Source organism: Hemitrygon akajei, chromosome 5 (assembly GCF_048418815.1).
Source record: "Hemitrygon akajei chromosome 5, sHemAka1.3, whole genome shotgun sequence".
NCBI classification, from domain to species: Eukaryota; Metazoa; Chordata; class Chondrichthyes; order Myliobatiformes; family Dasyatidae; genus Hemitrygon; species Hemitrygon akajei.
This window is the reverse complement of record NC_133128.1, coordinates 30,158,110-30,181,770: the sequence shown is the minus strand read 5'-3', so window position 1 is coordinate 30,181,770 and position 23,661 is coordinate 30,158,110. Positions and strand designations below refer to the sequence as shown.

Below are 23,661 nucleotides of genomic sequence, written 5' to 3'. Positions count from 1 at the left end.
AAACTTAGGCCGAAACAATGGCCATACTAGGACAGTCTTGTTTGTGAACCTTGGACATGAAATAGAACCGGCCAGGACCTATTCGCCAATTTTGCAGCAGTATTTTCACTTTTTAATGGTTTATGATTATTGGCTGACTTCGAGCGTCAATCAGTAGAGAGACCATCCCTTTTCCCGTAAAGGCCAGTAGAACAACTCGGACATCACTGCGGAGCTACGTCACGTCTTCGTGTAACGCAGGCGGCGAGGGGGAACCAACTGGAATGTGGGGGATAGGAGACGATGGGGGCGGGACCGTGGATGGCACGTACGTGCCCGAGCGTGAGTGCGGTGACGGAGGCGCGTCCGTACGTTGGGTACGCGCAGGTAGGGCTGAGAAGCATGGCGGAAGAAGAGGAGTTGGAGGGAGCGAGTCTGAGGAAAGAACTGGAATATATAGAGAACGAACTGCGGATGTCCCTGGGTCTGGTCGCTGCGTCCAACGAATACTGCCTGAAGTTTTGTCGAGTGAGTGCGCCTCACTGTAAGGGTATTTAATTTTGTGGGGGGGGGGAGGGGGGTGCTAGGGAGGAATCCAGCGATGTGGGAGTGAGCTGCCTGACAGCCCCCAGTAACCCTCCCTCCCTCCCTCCTTTCCGTCGCTGGGCAATACCACAGTTGCAGTACTTGATGTGTCTCGTTCCTGGCGGAGCCGTTTGACCCTTCCCTCTACCTTGCTTGGCTATTAATTGTCAGAGTTTGAAGGACGATCTCCATATAAGAAACTTTTTACCCCCCCACCCCCTACCCGGAATAGAGTTGCTAAGTCTCATCTGAAACTCCTTTTTTGTGTGTGCGAGTTGTGATCACTCTCCCAATCTTGAAGGCAGCATTTTATTATCACTGTGCATCAACAAAACTGTCAGGCCCTATGATGATAACTAAAGTTTCGGTGAAAGATGGTAAGGTGTTATCGACTGGATAATCGTTGGCCTATCGGTTAATTGGATTCTGGTAACTGGAGAGGGTTTGCTGTCGTGAATAGGGCGAAAGAAATGGATGGTTTGTATGACTCCAGCTTTTCAACCTGCAGTTAAAATATCGTGCTAATTTAAATGCATTAGTTTTAAACTTCTGGAATTTATTACATTAAATAATTTAGGACCAAGAGCCTGACCTGTGTAACATGTATATTTTTTCTCTCCCAGTATTTTGCTATATATAATTGTTTTCAGGCCACTTGGGCCAGGCAGTCTGATGTTTATGATCTATAAGTGCCTCCCAGCTGTATATGTAGGTAAATGTGTCAGTGGGATACCTTAAATCTGCAATATAAGTAGTTAGATGGTTCATACTATAAAGGTACATAGTTCATATTTTGTGTTTGTATGTGGGCACATGTTGCAGAAGCTGTCAGTGGAACACTGACTGATGTCAAACCAAGCCAAAAGATACAAGAGACCTTACAGATAATGGAAATCTTGAGCCTCACACACAAAATGCTGGAGGAGCTCGGCAATTGAGACAGCATCTATGGAGGGGAATAAGCGGTTGGCTGTCCTATTCTCTATCCTATCCTATCCTATCCGATTCCTCCTTCAGCACTTTATCTCTTCCACCTATCACCTCACAGCTTCTTACTGCATCCCCTCTTTCCCCCACCCACCCATCTTTCCCTTCACCATGGCATTTAATCCCCTGCAGCTTGTCCTCCATCCCCTCCCTCTACCTTCTTGTTCTGGCTTCTGCACTACTTCTTAACAGTCCCGACGAAAGCTCTTGACCCGAAATGCCGACGACTGTTTATTCCACTCCATGGATGTTGCCTGACTTGCTGAGTTCCTCCAGCATTTTGTGTGTGTTGCTTAAACTGAGGTTGACAAATGGGGCCATGAGGAGACAAGGATGACTCTTGACAGCAAGAAGGCAGGTGACAAGGTAAACATGCCGAGTTAGGGATTTCTAGGGTTGTGAGGAAATTGACAATAGATGCTCTCTAAGGATTTGTACATTTGCAGCATTCCACTTCCTGGTATTCCAAGATAGAATGCATTTTACGGTTGTGCACTTGTTCTTTGCTTCCAAACTGTGATTTTACTTTACAATTCCTGTGGCTTGTTAATCTGTAGCTGAGACCATGTTGTATCTATTGTAGAGAATAGCTAAGCAAAGTTGCATTGTAAGAGTGAAACATAATTGATGCAAATTTTAGTGCCTTGCTGGGCCATTACAATCACTTCAACATTGCTGTAGTTTACTCTTGATATTAATAACTCTTTCACTGATTATTTTACATTATAGCATAAATGTTGCTACTTGAATTTACAACATTTTTGTTTGTTTTTAGCTGAGTGTTTATAGTTATTATGGGAAGATGTGTTGTATATACAGTAACTTTTTTCCCCTTTGGATTTGCATTTGCATCGTCGATGTCATGTCGATTTTATCACAACAGTTCTTTAATAAACCACTTAAGATTTGATAATCAAAATAGCAACTATTTTCTGTTGCATGCAATATGGAGATTAGTGATTGCTCTTGTTTGTTGCTCAAATTATATTTTCTGAAAGGGTTGGATGTTGAGAAGACACTTGAGGGGATTATATAGTATAGTTCATAAAGCAGTAGTGTTCTTTTAATAAATCAGAATCGGTTTTAATATCACCAGCATATGTCATGAAATCTGTTAACTTTGAAGCAGCACTACAAAGCAATACATAAGAAGAGAGAATAAAGAAAATTGAATTAGAGTAAGTATACATATTTTAGTTTCAATAACTAGGAATTGAAGAAAGTAGTGGTGTTGATGAGTTCAATGTCCATTCAGAAATCAGATGGTAGGGATCTTAGAACTTACATTTCAGCAAATTATCCAGTTTTTTTGTTATAGAGAACAGCATTTCTGAACCGTTCATCAAAAAGCTACAAAATTGACCAAGGAGATATGAAATATAAATAGACAATACTGGAAACACTCATCAGGTTAGGCAGCGTCTGTGGAGACAGATAATGTTCTGACAAATGTTAACTCCTCTTTCCATGGGTGCTGCTTCATTCACATGCTGATTGTTCCCAGCAGTTCCCATTTTTATTTAGGATTTTCTGCCTCTGCATTTTACTTGATGCCGAAGGAGGTGTGATGGTCTATCCGGTCTTGTCAATACATTATTCATTACGTACATGTCTATAGTCTGAGAAAGCTAGCAAATATTTGCATTACTATATCAGTGCCCAAAATGTTTAAAAAGTCCCAGTGCTGAATTTTGTGTGACGTAAGTGTAAATGATGGTTTGTCTTTTTTTTTGTTTTTGAGAAGCGTGCAAACAGCTTTGCTTTATATTTTAACATTCATAGATTTGCTCATTATTGACATTTAACCTGATTTGGGCATATCTAATAAAGTTTTCTCCTGATAGTTACGATATTTTGCTCATAAGAATGTTTGACTTTGGAATTGGAAGATAAAAAATTAATACAGCAAGGATAAACTCAATGTTGTTCATTATTTTGAAATAATAGGGAAAATAAAGTAGCTTGTGAAGTAAACCAATGAAATCCATCTTCTGGACACTAAATTTAGAATTGAGAACGCCAATGTTTAAATGTGGAAATTTGATGGATTGTCCTGATTGGGCATAGCTCCTCTGGAAATATTTATATCCTGGATCATTCCTTCTCAGAGTTGGAAACTGTAATAACTCTTATTAGTTAAAGAGATAGTGACACACCAAGGGAAACTGTGAAATAACTGGATATTCCTTTCAGAGTGCAGACACTTTAGATGGAGTAGGACGTGTGTAACTGTCTGTCAGCAAGGTAAGGCAAACCATCTCATAACAAAATCTGATGCTGTACCACAGGGATAATGTAAAGTAGAAATCCAGTCAAAAGGGAGAAAGAAGGAGTCTGACAAAAATTCTGGTTGTGCACGATAAAATATGAAAAGTAGTGTACAGGAATTCAAGTGAGTGATAACGGGTATGTGGGACTATTGCAAACATGCAAGAGACTATAATGAATACAGGGAAATTTAAACTTGTTCATTAAGATGTTGTAACCTTCTGCCAGCTAAAGGTCAAGTTCAAAACATCTTCAGAGAGAACCTAAAAGTTAGTTGCAAGGATGAAATCCTTAAGTTTTATTTAAGTATTGAATATAAGAAAACAAGATTGACAACTTTGTAGATCCTGATAGAAAGGGTGCAGAGGAGATTTGCAAGTATGTTGCCTGGATTGGGGAGCATGCCTTATGAGAATAGGTTGAGTGAACTTGGCCTTTTCTCCATGTTGTGGTGGAGGATGAGAGGTGACCTGATAGAGGTGTATAAGATGATGAGAGGCATTGATCATGTGGATAGTCAGAGGCTTTTTCCCAGGACTGAAATGGCTAGCACAAGAAGGTACAGTTTTAAGGTGCTGGGGAGTAGATACGAGGAGATGTTAGGGGGACATTCTTTATGCAGAGAGTGGTGAGTGCGTGGAATGGGCTGCCAGCGACGGTGATGGAGGTGGATACGCTAAGGTCTTTTAAGAGACTTCTGGATGGCTACATGGAGCTTAGAAAAATAGAGGGCAGTGGGTAAACCCTGGTAATTTCTAAAGTAAGTACATGTTCGGCACAGCTTTGTGGATGGAAGGGCCTGTATTGTGCTGTAGGTTTTCTATGTTTTGCAGATCAAGATGGTTCAAGAAATAGTAGAGGAATTCAGGATCGCTGCTGATTTTAATTTTTCCAAGCAATCCAGTTGCAATTCAGAATTCTGTTTTTGAAATAAAAAAATTAAAATACTGTAAAACTACGATTATTTATTAAATATAGTTTGGCACCTGATACATCTGTTTCTGTTTCCCATACTTCCTTTATATTCACTGGTGCCCTTTCTCTGGTGTTTGCCTTCAGCTCACTTGGTTCACTGGCATATTCATATTTTGTATATACCTTTGAAGTTAGTGACCTGTCACTTTGCCAGCAGTGAATGCTCGCAGTCTATGGACGGTGTAACTGAGTTCTTAAATGTATATCAATGTCAAAAAAAGCAGATTTGTATTGTGAAAAAGCAGAATAATTTTGTGAAGATTTATTTTTGAGAAATTCTAGTTAAAACAATAAGTCATATATGAGGCATGTCCATTGATGTCTGTTTAAAACAAAAACAGAAAACACTGGAAATCCTCAGTAGATTGGGTAGTATCAGTAGATAGAGAAACAGAGTTAATGATTCTAGACAAAAGGGTGTACTTCAGACTTCACCTATTGATGTCTATATGGACTTTAAGAAGGCAAACGAGATGCTTCCAGTAAAAAGTACATGGGTTAGAGGCAATATGATTTGATTTGGGGTAGCGCAGTATTGTGGCCTGCCTGCATGGTTTCCTTTCTCATCTCAAAGACTTGCAGGTTGGGAAATTGTAAATTGCTTGTACCATATGGGAGAGTATCAAAAGCTGAGGGGAGTTGATATTAAAGAGGGATTCATAGAAGTGAATGCTCAAACGGCAGCTCAGATTCAGTGGCCAAGGGGCTTTCCCCATGCTGTATGACTGATTCAACAACCTTACAACTCGCTGATAATTGTTTGGGTGAACCTTTGTTCTACCCTATTTAACAATGATTGAAAAGCAGGAATAGGAAGTTGTAAATTTTGGTTTTTGAATGATGGTCAGTTGGAAAGCAAAACAGATTGTGTTGTCGGGAGGAGGAAATTGCATTAAAAAAACATAGATTAGTTTACCATGCAGAAATATTGTAGGCTGAATATAGTATGGGGAAGTGTGATGTCATTTCACGCTGGATATGAAGAGTAAAAATAAGTAAGATTTGCAAAGTACAAGATGATTTGGATGTACATATGTAATCACAAAACATATGGGAAGTTCGCTTTGATTTTGGAGGTGGAAAGGTGTGGAAGTCATTCCTCATCTGTTGGGCTTGCCCTATATCCTCTGCTTGCTTCTGATATTGTCCTTGTGACTTCAGTTGCTTTATGCTTCTGGGCATCTTGCTGCCATCGCTGTTTCTTGAAACAAAATGTCTGACTGCTGATTAGGTGACTCGGCCACAACCAGCAGATTCTCAGCCCTTGCCGCCACACTATCCTTTGACAGTTGGCTGCTGTCAAAGGTCAATAAGCCATATAAGACAGTTAATAGCATTAAGAAGCTACTTCAGTAATAGAAAATCCTTAAGATTGTAAAATACTGGAAGAAAAAGTACCTGTGCTTTTCAGTCTAGGTCAATGACCCTGTTTATATGAATGGTATTGTGTTACATTTCCATCTATGACTGGCATAAAGCTGAGGGGCCATTCACACAGTGTACCTATCCTGGCAGTTCAGTGTGACTGAATTCCTCCCATGGACGTGCTAAGTCCAGCAATGGAGTAAGAGATCATGTATCTGTGTATATGGTCTCCAGCTGGTTTCACTTGATGAATCACTATATCTATGGGAGTTGGAGTCATTCTTTTTCATGAAGAGCACCTTATCGGTGGTTTAGCAGTAAGTATAATTTGGACTGTTCAGTTGTAGGTACTGTATTTTGACATTGTCTTAATCACGGCACAGTGTAGCTTTACCTCCGTGATAGTGAAAAGTAAAGGGTTAACATCTGTGGACAAGGTTGATTGACAGTTCTTGTTTTCCTCTAGTTGGGGTTAAAATGCAAAAAGAAATGTGTTTTGAATCCAGAGCATGAGAGCAATCTTAAAATTACTTGGAAGAAATTGAAATGTTATAGTGGTTTTGCCACCCCAAACTAATGTAGGGGCTGGCTCATTTAAAACGTTCAGGTCTATAGTTATTTGTTAGATGTGTGATACAGAGGTGGATAGCTGGATTTGAGGTATACCTTCATCAAATGTCCAATGTCACTTGCACACTTGTCTGAATTGGACGGGTCTGGGGCCTTCAGATGGGTTTTATTCGATTACAAACTATGTGTCTTGTCAGGCTTGTGTGGAACCATTATTTAAAGAATTAAAATGTGGCTACGACTTATTAAAAATTACATTGTCAAGTGACAAAAATATGGTACATTTTTTGTCAAATACACATTTAGATGTTCAAAATACATGCATAGTTCAGAGAAAAAAATCTGTGAAACATTTTTTACTGAAGAATATAAGGGAGTTGCAAAGGTGATTTGAAGTGCTAAATCACCTGTAGTTGATATATCAGCTTTTGATTGCCAGTAGCTTGGTTTGAATACACTGGAACTTTATCATCAGAGTTAAATTTATTATCAGAGTACATACATATCACCACATACAACCCTGAGATTCTATTTCCTTCAGGCATACTCGGCAAACCTATAGAATAATACATGTAAACAGGATCAATGAAAGAACGAGCGTAGAAGACAATAAACTGTTAAAATGTAATTATAAATAACAAGAGCTTGAAATAACAAGATTAAAGAGTCCTTAAAGTGAGATCATTGGTTCTGGGAAGATCTCAATAGATGAGTGTAATTATCTCCTTTTGTTCAGAAGCCTGATGGTTGAGGGGTAGAAACTGCTCTTGAACCTGGTGGTGCGAGTCCTGAGGCACCTGTACCTTCTACCTGATGGCAGCAGCGAGAAAAGTTCATGGCCTAAATGGTGAGGATCTTTGATGATTGATGCTGCTTTTCTGCGGTAACGTTTCACATAGATGGTCTCAATGGTTGGGAGGGTTTTGCCCTTGAAATACTGGGCCAAGCTCACTACAGTCGGCCCTCCTTATCCACGGGTTCCGCATGCACAGATTCAACCAACCGTGGATCGGGAAAACCTGGAAGTTCTCTCTCCAGCCCTTGTTGTTTGAGCACGTACAGACTTTTTTTCTTGTCATTATTCCTTAAACAATGCAGTATAACAACTATTTTATGTAGCATTTACATTGTATTACATATTATAAGTAATCTAGAGATGATTTAAAGTATATGAGAGGATGTGCATAGGTTACTGTGGATCAGGATAAAAAAAAACAGAAGTTCTCTCTCCAGCATTCGTTGTTTGAGCATGTACAGACTTTTTTGTCTTGTCATTATTCCCTAAACAATACAGTATAACAACTATTTACATAGCATTTACTTTTTATTAGGTATTATAAGTAAATCGGAACAGATACATCCAGTATTATTTAGCATCAGTTAGTCAAACATTTGTCTTAATATATAGTATATATTTTATACTGTAATCATTGCTTATGTATTCTTTCATGTGTAATGGGAATTTGTATGTTTGTAATCCCTTTATTAATATATCAATTGTATTTTGTTCATAATATTATTAATAATAATAAAGAGATTGGAAAAGAAAGTATATAGTATATATTTTACCTTTCTATGCATATAAAACACATAAGAAATGTATGTATTTCAATAATTAAACCACTGTGTTGCTTAGTAATGTAGCTTTCACTGGGGCAGGGCCTTTCACATGCTTCATTATTCTCGCTTTATCCTTTAAAATTTTTCCAGTCGTTGACCGACTGTAGCCTAACGCTTTTTCAGTGACGGTGTTTCACCTCTTTCCGATTGCTTTATTATTTCCACTTTATTTTCAATCTGATCGTTTTCCATCAGCGGAACAGAAACACTGCTGGCAGCGGGTCCCGACATCTACCTGGGTCCTAAAATCCACCGCACTGAGACAGGTTAAATAAGGTCCGGAGCTCAGCCAGGTCCTAAAGTCCACCGCACTGAGACAGGTTAAATAAGGGACTTGAGCATCCGCATTTTTTGGTATCTGTGGGGGGGGGGGGGTTCCTAGAACCAATACCCCGCGGATAAGGTGGTCCGACTATACTTCTTGTAGTATTTTCTGTTCAAAGGCATTGATGTTCCCATACTAGGCCATAATGCAGCCAGTCAACATACTTTCCACCACAAATGTATATAAGTTTGCTAAGGTTTTCATTGACATGCTTAACCTCTGCACCCTCCTGAGAAAATAGGGGCACTGTTGTCCTAACTTCACAATGATATTTATATGATGGGTTCAGGGCTGGTTCTCTGAGATAGTAACATCCAGGAATTTAAAGTTACTGTCCCTTTCCACCTCTGATCCCTGACGGTTACTGGCTCATTGACATTGAGTAAGAGGTTGTTGTTATTACACCACTCAGCCAAGTTTTCAGTCTTCCTCCTGTGTGCTGTTTTATCACCCCCTTTGATACAGCCCACAACAGTGGTGTTGTCAGCAAACCTGTATATGGTGTTGGAGTTGTACTTAGTCACACAATCATAGGTGTAAAGTGAGTAGAGCAGGGGTCTAAGTACATATCCCTGCGATGCTCATGTGCTGATGGAGATGTTTTTGCTAATCCAAACTGACTGGGGTCTACAAGCGAGGAATCCAGGATCCAATTGCACAAGGGGCTATTGAAGCCCAAGTCTTGGAGTTTATTGATTAGTTTTGAGGGAATGATGGTGTTAAGTGCCAAGCTGTAATCAATAAAGAACATCCTGATGTATTCATGTTTGCTATCCAGCTGTTCTTTGGTGTGAAGAGTCAACAAGATAGCAAAAAGTCTACAGTAGGTTCTTTGGTAGGCAAATTGGAGTGGATCCAAGTCACATTCAGACAAGAGGTGATACAGCCTCACCAAACACTTCATAACTGTAGATATAAGTGCCACTAGCCGATAATACCTGTACAATTGAAGCAGGTGGAAACCAGGTACTGCTGGAGCGAGAGATTGAAGATACACCAGCCAGTTGATCGGCGCAGGTCTTTCGTTCTCGGCCAAGTATTCTGTTCAGACCAGATGCTTTCCTTGGATTCACTCTCTTGAATGCAGCCCACACGTCATCTTCAGACACTGAAACCAAAGGATCATGGGGAGACGTGGTGGTGTATGATGGTTCTTCCCTGTTCTAGTGATCAAAGCGAGCATAGAGACATTAAACTGATCTGGAAGTGAAGCTTTGCTGTCGCCCTATGTCGCAAGATTTAACTTTGTAGGAGGTTATGGCATTCAAACCCTGCCACAGCTGTCAAACATCCCTCACTGATTCCAGTCTAGTCCGGAATCTTCACTTTGCCTGAGAGGTGGCTTTCTGGAGATCATACCTGCACCCCTTGTAGCATTCTTGATCTTTAGTTATGAATATCTCTGATCTAGCTCTCAGCAGGTTACAGATTTCATAGTTCATCCAGGGCTTCTGGATTGGGGAAAACCCTTAGTGATTTCATAGGGACACACTCATCCACAACTGTTTAATTAATGAAGTCTGTAACAACCCTTGTGTAGTCATTCAGGTCCGCAGATGAGTTCTTGAACATGGCCCAGTCCACTGACTCAAGGCAATCCTGTAATCGTTTCTCAGTCTTCCGCGACCACCTCTTGGATGTCTTGTTCTCTGAGCCTTGCATTATTCATAGCTATATATCTGCATCCTTAAAATTAATAAGGTACTTAGCGATAGTAGAGTCACTTGCTACTGAGCAAGTTTAACAAAAAAGTAAATCCTTATCCTGTAGAACCCTCATGGAAATAGTTGAGCAAAAATTAACCACGTTTTGAAAGAAAAACTTTTGTAACATGAAGGGTATTTGTCTGATTTGATGTTTGTCAGCTGTTTAATATTGCAAAGCCATTTCTTAAATATAAAATATTTTTTACTGAAAAAGAAATATGTTACAGTATATAAAAGATACCAGATTGCATTTTACTCCATGTTTTCACTCTGGATTACACTTCAACAGATTGTGTATCTGTTTTTATTCTTGGATTTGTTACAGCATTGCTCTATTGTGCCTGTACCAATCCATTTATTCTGATGCCTCTTTCAGCATAATTTTCCAAACACTATTGGCAATATGTCCTAATCTCCACATTTGACGATTGAATTGTGAACTATAGAAATAGAGATTTGGATTGTATCTGCAACATTTTAGTAACTGTTGTAAAAAGCTAGAAAAGTGATGGCCAAAGAAGTCAGCATCTAACCCTCTGTGTTCTCTTCCTCAAACAGGTAACTGAATGGCATGCTGGGAAATGGCAGGTGCCTTTGCCACTACTTCAAGTGCTTAAAAATGCGATTTGCTGTTTTACCAAAGCAAGACCACTTCTCGCTGCAGAATGTGAACATGTTCAATATGTCTTGAGCCGGCTGGCTTTGTAAGTAGTTTTTAATCTTTCTATTTTAGTATATCTGGCTTTAATATCACTGTAATAATACTCTTAATCTGGCATATTTGGGATTTCTATGGTGCCTGCCTGGCCGCCAAGTTTACTGGACTATTGCCCCAGCATACTTTTTAAACTACTTATTTTCTAGTGAACAGTATTTTCTAGTGAACACAGTAAGAACCTGTAGAGTATGAGGGGATGGCAGGAAGAGGGCTGTGGTGAATTTCAAAGGAGCGCAGGAAATGGGACTTATGTGAGTTTCAAGTGAAATTATTCCCAGTGAGCTAATTGCTGAACTGCTTAGTAAATAATCAGAGTTACTGTACTGTGAAAAGTGAAGTTGATAAATGTAATGGTTTTGTTAATATTGGTTACTGTATCTGCTGCTCTACAGTTTTATACAAATTAATTGTGCGAGACTTATGGCCGACAGCTGTCCATGAGTCTGTGTTAGAATGTATTAACTGGATCTTCAGATAAACATGCATGCCTTTTGGAGCAAGACACACAAAATGTTGGAGGAACTCAGCAGCCCAGGCAACATCTATGGAAAAGAATACAGTTGCTGCTTTGGGCCAAGACCCTTCAGCAAGATTGGAGCTCTTTTTATGTTAGATGTATGCTTCTCTCCTTATTTCTCCTCCCCATTGCACCTTATAATACAAACTGTCACACTTAAGAGATACTGCAGAAACTGGAAATTTTGAGCAACAAATGAAATGCTGGAGGAACTCAGCGAGTTAGACAGAATCCATGCAAGGAAATGGACAGCCGAGTTCTTGGACCTGGCTCGAAACGCTTGTGTCTAAGGGTCTCGGCCTGAAACGTCAACTGTCAATTTCTCTCTGTAGATGCTGCTTCAGCTAAGTATGAACTGTTGTCTGCCAGGCTGCTCTGCTTTGCTCTTGGCTGTCTACTTAGCGGTGTGACCTTGTTCTTTTCTCTTTCCTTTGGGGGATTATCATATATTTCCTAATTTCTTTAGCACAGTAACATGATGCAGCTTAGAATTCTGTAGACACATTTGTACTTGGTGTTATCTCTGGGGAGGCTAATGTTAATTATGATCCCTGCAATTTAGTTAGAACTTCAAGTGGATGATATTCAGTAAACCTACAAAGGTACTAATTGGCTTTTTAATTCGTGTCAAAAAAAGAGCGATCAGGATTTTCAGTATTGTCACGGGATTTATTTAAATGTTTCAGTTCATTACTAGGGACTAGTATGTACTATTATAAATTTAAAATTGCCTACCAGCATATGTACCTGCGCCATGCACCCAGTGTTAACGCTCTAGCTACCAAGAACAATAGTTGTTACCAATGAAAAATTATAGTGAACAGTGGACTTTAGTTCAAAGTAAATTTATTATCAAAATACATATGTCACCATATGCTACCCTGAGATTCATTTTCTTGTGGGCATTCACAGTAAATACAAACAGACACAATAGAATCAATGAAAAACCACACACAACAAAGACGGACAACTAACCAATGTGCAAAAGTTAACAAAAAACAGAATAATAATAATAATAATAATAATAATAAAAAATAAGCATTAATAAGCATCAAGAACATGAATTATAGTCCTTGAAACTGAGTCCATAGGTTCTGGAACCAGTTCAGTGTTGAGGTGAATGAAGTGGAGATAGACACTTGGCCTTAAGGTTTTTCACCTTATTTCTGTAGGCTGTCTCATCGTTGTTGGTGATGAGCCCCAACACTGTTTATGGAGAATCCATATCAATGGAGAATAAGATGGTTCCATTTATGAGAATTAGGTATAGCTGGAGAGAAAAGATTTTTTTCATCCATAGTACTTACTAACTTGCATTCTCTTCGGGTTTGTTAACAAAATATTTTTGAAATCCTTTATTTTCACATTACCAGCCCTGCTTTCTAGATTGCTACTAGTCTGTAGGGTCTGTCCTCTAAATCCTTCTAAACTGCTCTTTATTTCTTTTAAGATGTCATTAAATTGCACCATATTGAATCAAAATTAGATTTAATATCACCAACGTATGTCGTGAAACTTGTTAATTTTGTGGCAGCAGTACAACGCAATACATGATAATATAGAAAAAAATGAGAATTAATATATATTTTTAAAATAAATAAATAGTGCAAAAATGCAAGTAAAAATAATAGTGAAGTAGTGTTCATGGGTTCATTCAGAAATCGCATGGCAGAAGGGAAGAAGCTGTTCCTGAATTGTAGAGTGTGTGCTTTCAGGCTTCTGTACCTCCTTTCTGATGGTAACAGTGAGAAGAGGGTATTGTCGTGGGTGGGAGGGGTCATTAATGTTGGATGTCACCTTTTTGAGGCACTTGCCCTTGAAAATGTCTTGGATACTATGGAGGCTAGTGTCCATTATGAAACTCTGCACCTCTCATTATGCACCTCTCTGCAGTCTACTTCGATCCTGTGCAATAGGCCCCTGCCCCCCAGTACCAGGCTAGAATGCTTTCCACGGTACATCTGTAGAAATTTGCAAGTGTTTTAGCTGACAAACCAAATGTCCTCAAACTCCTAATGAAATATAGCCACTATCTTGCCTTCTTTATAGCTGCAGCAATATGTTGGTACCAGGTTAGGTTCTCCGAGATATTAACACCCAAGAACTTGACATTGCTCATTCTCTCCACTTCTGATCCCTCTGAGGTCTGTGTATATGCTCTCATCTGACCCTTTCTGAGGTCCACAATCAGCCCTTTGCTTACTGAAGTTGAATGCAAGGTTGTTGCTGCGATACCACTCAACTAGCTAGTGTATCTCGCTCCTATACACCCTCTGGTCACCATCTGAGAATTTACCAGTAATGGTTGTACATCAGCAAATCTATGTATGGCATTTGAGCTGTGCGTAGCCGTGCAGTCATGGCTGTAGAGTAGAGCAGAGGGCTAAGCACGCATCCCCGAGGTGCGCCTATGTTGACTGTCAGTGAGGTGGAGATGTTCTTTCCAATCTGCACAGATAATGGTCTTCTGGTTAGGAAGTCAAGGATCCAGTTGCAGAGGGAGATATAGAGGCCCAGGTTCTGCAGCTTTTCTGTCAGAGCTATAGGAATGAAGGTGTTAAATGCTGAGATGTAGTCATTGAATGGCATCCTGACCCTTTCTGAAGTCCACAATCCTCGGTCATCTGAGTTGGGGTTTTTTTGATCAGTAACAAAAATGCTTTCGTTGAGTAATTTGGGATATTTTGCCTGGTGAAAGGTACTGTATAAAAGTGTTCAGTAAAGAGTTGCCAGGTAAAATAGTCCTTGCATCCACCTAGTATGTATATGGTGGGCACTTCTGAAAACTTCTCTTGTGTTGAGTTCATTGTTAAACCTTACTTGTTTAAATTTCTGCTCAATATTGACTCATTTGCTGCATGTTGAAATTTTGATTGTAGTATCAAGATCAAGCAAGGGTTGTTGCACAATTTTTGGGATTGTGAATGATATCAAGGATGTGTATTTAACATCAAACATGTTCCTTCCTCTTGGTGTAGTTGCTTTAAAATGGTTGGACCTAAGACAATCCCATGAGAAGTGCTTAGAGAAAAATCCTGAGGCTAGGTAGTTGGTTACTTCTATGTGGTAGGTATGATCAGAGCCATTGATTTCATTGTTACTAAGATTCCATGATTTGCATTATTCCAAGACTGTCTTGTGACCAAAATAAGGTATTCTTATGTAATCTCTGCCATGCGGCTCATTTATCCATATTTAGGAAAATAAAGATTAGTTAAAGCACATTTGACTTGAGGGAACTCATGGGGAGCATCCTTGAGTAGGTGTTGAATGAGTACAGGTTAATAGCACTTGGCCAAATAAAAATCCATCAATCATTTCTTTGATTTTCTTTATTTACATATTTAATGTGAACAATGATTTGTTTTCTGTGCTTTAAAGGACTCAACATTTTAAATTTAATTAATTCATACTAGTGGTTATGGCAGTAATAAATAAAACAAGAAAACATCCCAGTTTATTCAAAACTGAGAATGAAAGCAGACTCTTAAGTACTCCAGTAATTCTATATACATTAGATCATTTTAAGGAAAGTCTGAGTGAATTATTTGAGTTTTGCAATTTTGCAGATTTTGTTCCAATACCGTACTGTTTTTCAAAGATGAAAAACACTCTAGATTCTGCAGTTGCTGGAAATCCAGAGTGCAAAACACAATGTTGGAGGAACTCAGCAGGTCAAGCAGCTTCTTTGGAAAGGAATAGAGTTGATATTTCAGGCTGAGACCCTGATGAAGGATTTTGTATGTCGCTCAAAGAAATAAGTGTTTTATACCTAGTATTAATAGAAACTGGAAGAAAAAATAACAGATGAAAACTTACTAATTAGAGACTTCTGATGTTGACGGGTTGCCAAGTAATTTCTGATTACAAAAATTGTTTATCTTTAAAATTAATATGTAGGATAAGTGATTACAAATTTTAATTTGTAGTGTAAATATGATCTACACAGCAAATGAAAGTGAAATGGACATTAAACTGAACAGCAAAATGTAACTTGCAGCTTAATATTACGACCATTTAATAGGCATCAAATTGGAGATAAAACTTGACAATTTAATTAACAGGCCACACAGTGAAATTCACTTGGAAAGTATGTGTCTTGTAGCAGTAGGTCAGGATGATAGGGAAAAATGCACAGAAGTACTCTGATTGTAGCCTTGGCTGTGGCATCACCAAGTTGCTAATTCTGCTGAAGAGAGCAGAGTATTTGAATATTTGACATCAGTTGGGACATTAATATCCTTGTGTTGTGTTGTGTTAGTTCTGTCTGAATGAGGGGGCATCTATTCCAGTTTTCCTGAGCAGCTAATAATATAACAATAGAACTATTGCCTGCAATTCCATGTTTTACAAACATACAGTATTTATGCTAAGATTCTTCTTGGTATATGCATCTTCGCGGCAAATCTTAGAGAGCAAAATACATAATGTTTCCAAATAATCTTAGTTATCAAGTCATTGATACTGCTTCCTCAGTTTTTGCATAAGTTTTGATTAGGTGCATGAATCTGCACTCTTAACTTGAGGAGGAGCTGTTTAGCTATTTGGAAGAGGTGTACGTGGAGGATCCGTACATTGCAAAGGCAGTATAATTCCTCTCAAAACAGACAAACCATTCTGTAATTTGCATGGATGGATTTAACTGCTTGTTTAAAATCTGAGGTGCTCTGGCAGGCTCTGCTGTTCCAAGATCAAAGGAGGAGAAGGTGAATTTGTGCCAGAAGTTCCTCTTTGCCAAGGTAGCAGCCAAGCAGAATCTCCAAATATTTTGTGGAATAAATCAAGGAGGCTAGCATCAAAGACAGGCTTATTTTAAGGAGTTCTTCCAAGTACTACTTCCAGTGGGTGCTAACTATCTCTGCTGTGAAGTTTGAAAGAGTTTAAGTATTGAAGAATGACACTGTGGAGAAACATGCTACTTGTTTTACTTGCCACAGTTCACATACAGCTTCTAAACTGGAAGGAGAAATTAACTTAAGGTTATTACTGAAAGTACAGTGAATGGGAGGGAATTCATCTATGAAATTCTCATAAAATTTCAACGCTTGAAGTAAATTTATTATCAAAGTACATATGAATGTTTGAACATCGTATCTGATGATGACAAAAGACCTGTGTGGGAGAGTTTTTAAAGTGAAAAAAACTGTTGCACTGCAGCAGTTTCACTCTCACAACCTCAGTAGTCCAGGTCCAGCGGTACGAGTAAACTTCACAACTGGTGTCTCTCTTGGTTGGCTTGGATGACCATGTCGTCTTCTGTGCCCCATCATGCCCTATGCTCTCCATAGAGCTCACTGTTTATCTCATCCACCCAGTCCGCTGGAGCTGACTCTGCATGCTAAGACATGCATGTCCATATCTCACCTGAGTATGAGGCCCGCCTGTTTAAACTATTTACTGGGGTGCGGCCGCTGTCACATCCAAACAGCTACTTGGAGCCATAGGTGGGTGCTGAGTGTCTGGTATTAGCTGATTTAACACAACAAGCTCCTTCACCAGAGGTGGTATCCCTTCCACACTCCCCAATCAAAGTACATATAAGACCATATGCTACCATGAGATTTTTTTGCGGGCATTCACAGTAAATACTAAGAAACTATTGTTTGGCAATTTAGGTTGCCAATCTCCACATCTTTACAGATTATCCTGGAGTAACTTCAAGCTATGAAAAAAGAATTTTTTTTTCTTTCTAACTGGAAGGAAGCTCGGGTCCTTGGTTTGCTTTTGGATTTGTAACATAGCTAATGTATTTTCTAAAAAAATAATCCAATATTTTGGAGTTGTCATTGAAACAACATGTTTTTGAAAATATAACAATGTAATAAATTTGTTTATTACTTTTTCTTTTAAGCTTTTTCTTCCAAAAGAATTGTGATATTCTCTTGCTCCCTTTGGTCTTTCAGTAGAAATTGAGTAACTTTCAATTAACAACACATTATGCATTATAATCTAATTAAATTCTTCTCCCCGTCTCCTCTGCCCTTTGGGTTTTGTATTTGTTCTCTGCATCTGGGCATCACTGGCTGGGCTAGCATTTATTGCTCATCCCTAATTACTCTTGAACCTCAACTGTTCTGGTGAAGGTAAATTCCAGGATTTGGACCTACTGATGAAAGACTGGTGATTATAGTGCCGAGTAAAAGTATTCAATCCCCAACCCTTTGTTCACATAAATGAGTATAACAACCGGGGATTTTGATCAATTTAGCTGAGAATTTTTATTTCTGAATCACATGCTCCTTTTTCACAGAGCCCCAAAAACAGGGAAAATTGTAAGGCATGAAAAATTAAAAATTCAAAAGCTGAAATGTCAGCAGTTTAAAAGTATTCATTTCCCCTCTTTACTCAGTTACTTATTTGAACCAACTCTCACAGCTAGTTTTGTCAGTAGCCTTTTTGGAAAAGTCTCTACTAGCTTTGCACAACGTGATGGAGCAAGATTTTCCCATTCTTCCTTGCAAAATTGCTCAAGCTGTGCCAGGTTAGTTGGGATTGGTGGGGGACAGCTATCTTGAGATCTTGCCTGTGATGTTTGATCAGGACTTGAATGGGCCATGCTAGGACATCAGTTTTCTTCATTTGAAGCCACTCGGTGGTTGCTTTGGCAGTGTGCTTTGGGTCGTTGCCCTTATCGAAGAGGAACTTCCTCCGAAGTGTAAGCTATCTGGCAGAGGCTAGCAGACTTTATCCAGGATCTCCCTGTATTCAGCAGCTCCCCATCAATCCTGACCAAATTTCCAGTCCCTGCTGTAGAAAAGCTTGCCTATAGCATGATGCTACCTTTCCTGGCTGATATGCAGTATTAGATTTGAGCCACACGTACCACTTAATGTTGAGGCCAAAAGTGTCTCACTTTAGTCTCATCTGACAACAAGGCCTTCTCCCACATCTTTACAGTATCTTCTAAGTGATGCTTTGCAAAGTCTTTATGGGCAAGGGTGTGCAATTTTTTTTTTAAAACAGGATTGCTTCTTTGTGACTGTTTCATAAATAACCTTTTTGTTCATCTTCTTAGAGATTGTGGAGCCATCATCTTCATTTCCATTTGCAGCCACTCAGTCTCAGAGTGACTGTTGGCATCACAGTAGCCTCTTTTACAAATACAAAATACACTGCAGATACTGGGGTCAAAGCAACACGCACAACACGCTGGAGGAACTCAGCAGGTCGGGCAGCATTCGTGGAAACGAGCAGTCAACACTTTGGGCTGAGTCCCTTCGTTTTTCGGCCCGAAACGTTGACTGCTCGTTTCCATGGATGCTGCCTGACCTGCTGAGCTCCTCCAGTATGTTGAGCCACTTTTACATGTGCCTTTCTTCTTTGGCATCTAAGTTTAGAGGGGCAGCATGATGTAGGCAGTGTGGCTGTGGTTTCATATTTTTTTCCACTTTTTCATTGATTTGACTGCACTGAGTTCCGAGTAGGACCTTACAGAGCAAGGAATATTTATTCTTATGAATTCATTGAGAACAGATGATTTATGGTTTTCTACCTCAACAAATTAAGTGAGTTGTTAAGGTAATAGACAGTGTTGTGCCAGTGTAGTAATTACAAAGGGGATGAATACTTCTTCGGCCTCACAAGTTTGGTTTTAATTTTCATTATCTTGTTAAGTGTTTAGAATTTTTCTTTTGATTTGACATGGTGCACAATGTTTTGTAGATTAACTCAAAAAATCCTAATTCAATATATTTAAAAATTTTTAAATGACAGTAAAATGTGAAGTAGTTGTGGAGGCTGAATACTTTCTCTTGGCACTGTACACTATGTGGCCATTTTATCAGGTAAAGGACTGGAAGCAAGTGTGGTCTTCTGCTGCTGTAGCCCATCCACTTCAAAGTTTGACCTCTTGTGTGTTCAGAGATGCTCTTCTCTACACCACTTACACATCTTACCGTCCTTACACATCTGGAGAAGAAGGATGCTAATGTGAGAATGCTGTTCGTAGACTACCGTTCAGCATTCAATACCATAGAAACATAGAAAATAGGTGCAGGAGCAGGCCATTCGGCCCTTCGAGCCTGCACCGCCATTCAGTATGATCATGGCTGATCATCCAACTCAGAGCCCTGTACCTGCTTTCTCTCCATACCATAATTCCATCCAGGCTCGACAGGAAGCTCAGAGACCTTGGCCTTCACCCTGCTTTGTGCAGCTGGATCCTGGACTTCCTTTCAAATTGCCAGCAGGTGGTAAGAGTGGGGTCCCTCACCTCCACCCCTTTAATTCTCAACACAGGAGCCCCTCAGGGCTGTGTACTGAACCCCTCATTTACTCCCTGTATACCCATGACTGTGTCGCCACCCACAGTTCTAATCTGCTAATTAAATTTGCCGATGACACTACATTGATTGGCCTAATTTCAAACAATAATGAAGTCGTCTCTCTGACACAGTGTTGTCAAGAAAACATCTCCCTCAATGCCACAAAAACAAAGGAGCTGGTTGTGGATTACAGGAAGAATGGAGATGGGCTAACACCTATTAACATCGATGGATCTGGGGTTGAGAGGGTAAACAGCTTTAAGTTCCTCTGCATCCACATCACCGAGGACCTCACATGGTCTGTATATACCAGCTTTGTGGTAAAAAAAGGCACGACAGCCTAAGTGCAAGTTTATTAGCCAGCCTAATTGAATACTGGATGTGTGTATTTGAAAATTTGTAGCTAGATTCAGTTTCCATGAAGAAGCTGGAACTTGTATTACAGATTTGTCAATCATATCTTCAGATGCAGTCATATTGGTGCAAAAGTATCACAGGTCAAATGGTCCAAAATGTAATAAGATCAGTGTTGCCAGAGATGTGCTAAGTTTTTTCAAAGAATAATATTCTTTAAAGGGACAGGAAGTGTTCAGTTCTTAATGTGAACAAGGTTGGATGTAGTTTTTTTATTGTCTATTATTTTGCATTTTTTCAATATAGCTAGATGGTGATAATTTTAAATATTTGTACTTTTTTAATCAATTTTATAAATATTGTTGGAGAGGTATTTCTCTAGCAGTGCTAGGCCTTTATATAGGCAGAATACCTGAGGGTATTTCACAAGCATTATCAAAAACTCGATTTATCGGTAACTTCAGCTGGTATCAAAACAAAATTACTCAATGAGCCTGTTCAGTAAGCTTGTTCTCTCTTCTGATTTCTCAGCCACAGGACCATTATCAGAAAGGGAACAATGTCCCAAGGGATTGAAAAATCATTATTAAAACGGATTACCATTCCTGATTCTTAACAGAAACATTTTGCCAGAAGTACATTTGTATCCACTGGCATGATATGATTGCATATGCTAGATATTAGAGACGCTTCCTACATGATGATAACTTGTACAAGATACTTACTATTGACATTGGAACTTGTTGAACATTATAACTTAAATATTACAGTATCCTTTAGGGTGTAGTGATAAAAATAACCTGCTCACTCCTTCAAATAATTCTGTTTTCAATGTGTGTTTTTTTTTATAGGAGCTGCTTTGAAGTATTGCTATACTGTAGAGAGGATGACTCGCCGAAAGAGTTTTGGGAAGAATTTTTAAAAACTATTCAGGTAACATCTGCAATTTTGTGTCTCAAAACTATTGGTGACAGTGGTCATTGTAAACCACATTTCAAGAAGAAATGCACAGTTTATTTATAGCTGCTGAATGTCAGTTATTTTAGCACCACTTCTGTATTAAAATCAACATAATTTTCATCCTTTTTCATATTTAACTTATTTTTCTATCTTCTCCAGGAATGTTACGTTGTTTTACAGAAGGACTTGAATGCAGAACTTGATGTACTTATCAGGATGAGTAAAAATGGAGGACCATGGCAAAATCCAGTGCTGATGTCCATCCTTAACCAAGAGTTAATTACTCAGGAATTAGGTACGGTAATTGATGTCCTGAATATAGCTTCTCAAGTAATGTCCTTTTTTTTTTCTCTTCCTCTACTTCACAATATTGAATAGTTTAATCTATCACAGTAAAACCTAGTTTTTATTTGTATGATTGTTATAACTAACAGCAAATGTTGTTTAACGTGCTTCAGAAAGAAAATGACACAAATGTGAGATGCTATTGCTTCTATTGCTTAATTTTCTGACGTGGAAACCTGGAAATACTTCACAGGTGATTATAGTGAATGTCAGGGCAGACAGTTTACAGTGGACTGCATAGATGTTGCCTGACCTGCTGAGCTCTTCTAGTACATTGTGTGTATTGCTCTAGATTTCCAGCATCTGCTGTACCTCTTGTGTCAGTGGACTAATATTGATAGGGAGTTTCAGGCTCAAGTGTTGATTGGGTAGTGTCCTTTTTGCAGATTCTTTTGACTTCTTTGGAAATGAATTCTCTGCAATGTTTGCAATATTGTTTTTGTTAGGTTGTTTGAATTGACAGAGTGAATGAAGTGGTTGATGCTTGGGCGATTACCGGAACATGTCTTCACACAAATGGTATGGATATGCCTGCTGCCCCTCACTAATGACAATGAAGGTGCAGGTCCTTATACTTTTGCATGTTGCCATCAGGTCTTGTTGCTACGGCAAGATTATGTTCCAGGCATTTTATCAGAAGAAGGACTACATTAGATTTCTCCACTCCACCCCTTGCCAAATGAAATTTTCCAGAGTTTCATGTCCTTTCCAGTTTTAGTACTGTAAGTATAGAATTGCCTTTGACCTCGTCTGTTGTTTCCTGAATTAGAGTTGTAGTATGCTGGATCCACATTAAAGAGAGCAGGATGGTCACAAGATATTTGATTATTCCACACTAGTCACCAAGATCCCATCATGCTTGATGGTGAAGCCAATCTGAAGATGGTATTCATTTTACAATATGGCCTTCCAAAAGAAGATGTATCTGCTACATTGTTGTTTGAGGTGCTCTTCTCCTCCATTGTTTCTCACTTGGGGCAGTTAATTTATTGATGGAATTCTCAGGTTACGGGAGCAATGTAATGTTTGATGTTATCAGTATGGGTTATCTATAAGAAGCTTGGTGTTCCAGGTTGCAATCTTAATTTAGGAAGTAAATGCATTTGTCTTGACCAATACAACATTGGCAGTTAGTTAGTTCAGATGATAGCAATGGGCCAGTGTTGACGTGTCATTGGAGTCCTCCCCTACATATGGCTGTCATTTTCCTAGGTGCATAGACAGCCATATTGTACAAACAAAACTTTTTACTTTGAATGAAGTGCTAAAATGTCTTTGTTGAAAGACATTGAGCTAGAAGTCAGATACAGTGCCTATAAATAGTATTCATCCCCCTTGGAAGTTTCCATGTTTTATTTTTTTAGACATTGAATCACCGTGGATTTAGTGTGGCTTTTTTTTTTACAGAAGACTTTTGTGTCAAAGAGAAAACAAATTTCTACAAATTTGTCTAAATTTGTTAGTTATTAAACACTAAATAATTGATTGCATAAGTATTCACCCCCTTCAATTCAGTATTTAGTGGATGTACCTTTGGCAGCAATTACAGCCTTGAGTCTATGGGTGTAGGTCTCTATCAGCTTTGCATATCTGGGCCCTGCAATTTTTCTCCATTCTTCTTTACAAAACTGTTCAAGCTCTGTCAGAATAAATGGTAATCGTGAGTAAACAGCTCTTTTCAAGTCCAGCCACAAATTCTCAATTGGATTGTGGTCTGGACTCTGACTTGGTCACTCTAAGACATTAACTTTCACAAACGAGAAAATCTGCAGATGCTGAAAGGCCAAGCAACACACACAAAACACTGGAGGAACTCAGCAGGCCAGACAGCATCTATGAAGAAGAGTACAGTCGACATTTCGGGCTGAGACAATTCAGCAGGACCTGCTGAAGGGTATCAGCCTGAAACGTTGACTGTACTCTTTTCCATTGATGCTGCCTGGCCTGCTGAGTTCCTCTAACATTTTGTGTGTGTTGCTAAGACATTAACTTAGTTGTTTTTAAGCCATTCCTGGTTAGATTTGGCTTTATGCTTGGGGTCATTGTCTTGCAGGAAAACAAATTTTCTCCCAGGTCACAGTTCTCTTGCAGACCTCATCAGGTTTTCCTCCAGGATTTCCTTG

General features: G+C 39.1%; 1 protein-coding gene across 1 annotated transcript in view; it reads left to right on the top strand.

Moving 5' to 3' along the window:
- The first annotated feature begins 365 nt into the window (after nt 1–365).
- Nucleotides 366–23,661, top strand: part of LOC140727585 (zinc finger protein 654-like) — a 43,154-nt gene continuing 19,858 nt past the window's right edge. Inside the window, exons 1-4 of the mRNA XM_073045108.1 lie at nt 366–507; nt 10,939–11,084; nt 21,085–21,166; nt 21,353–21,488. Coding sequence (XP_072901209.1) covers nt 382–507; nt 10,939–11,084; nt 21,085–21,166; nt 21,353–21,488 — 490 coding nt within the window. The 5' untranslated portion in view covers nt 366–381. The remainder of the gene's footprint in view (nt 508–10,938; nt 11,085–21,084; nt 21,167–21,352; nt 21,489–23,661) is intronic.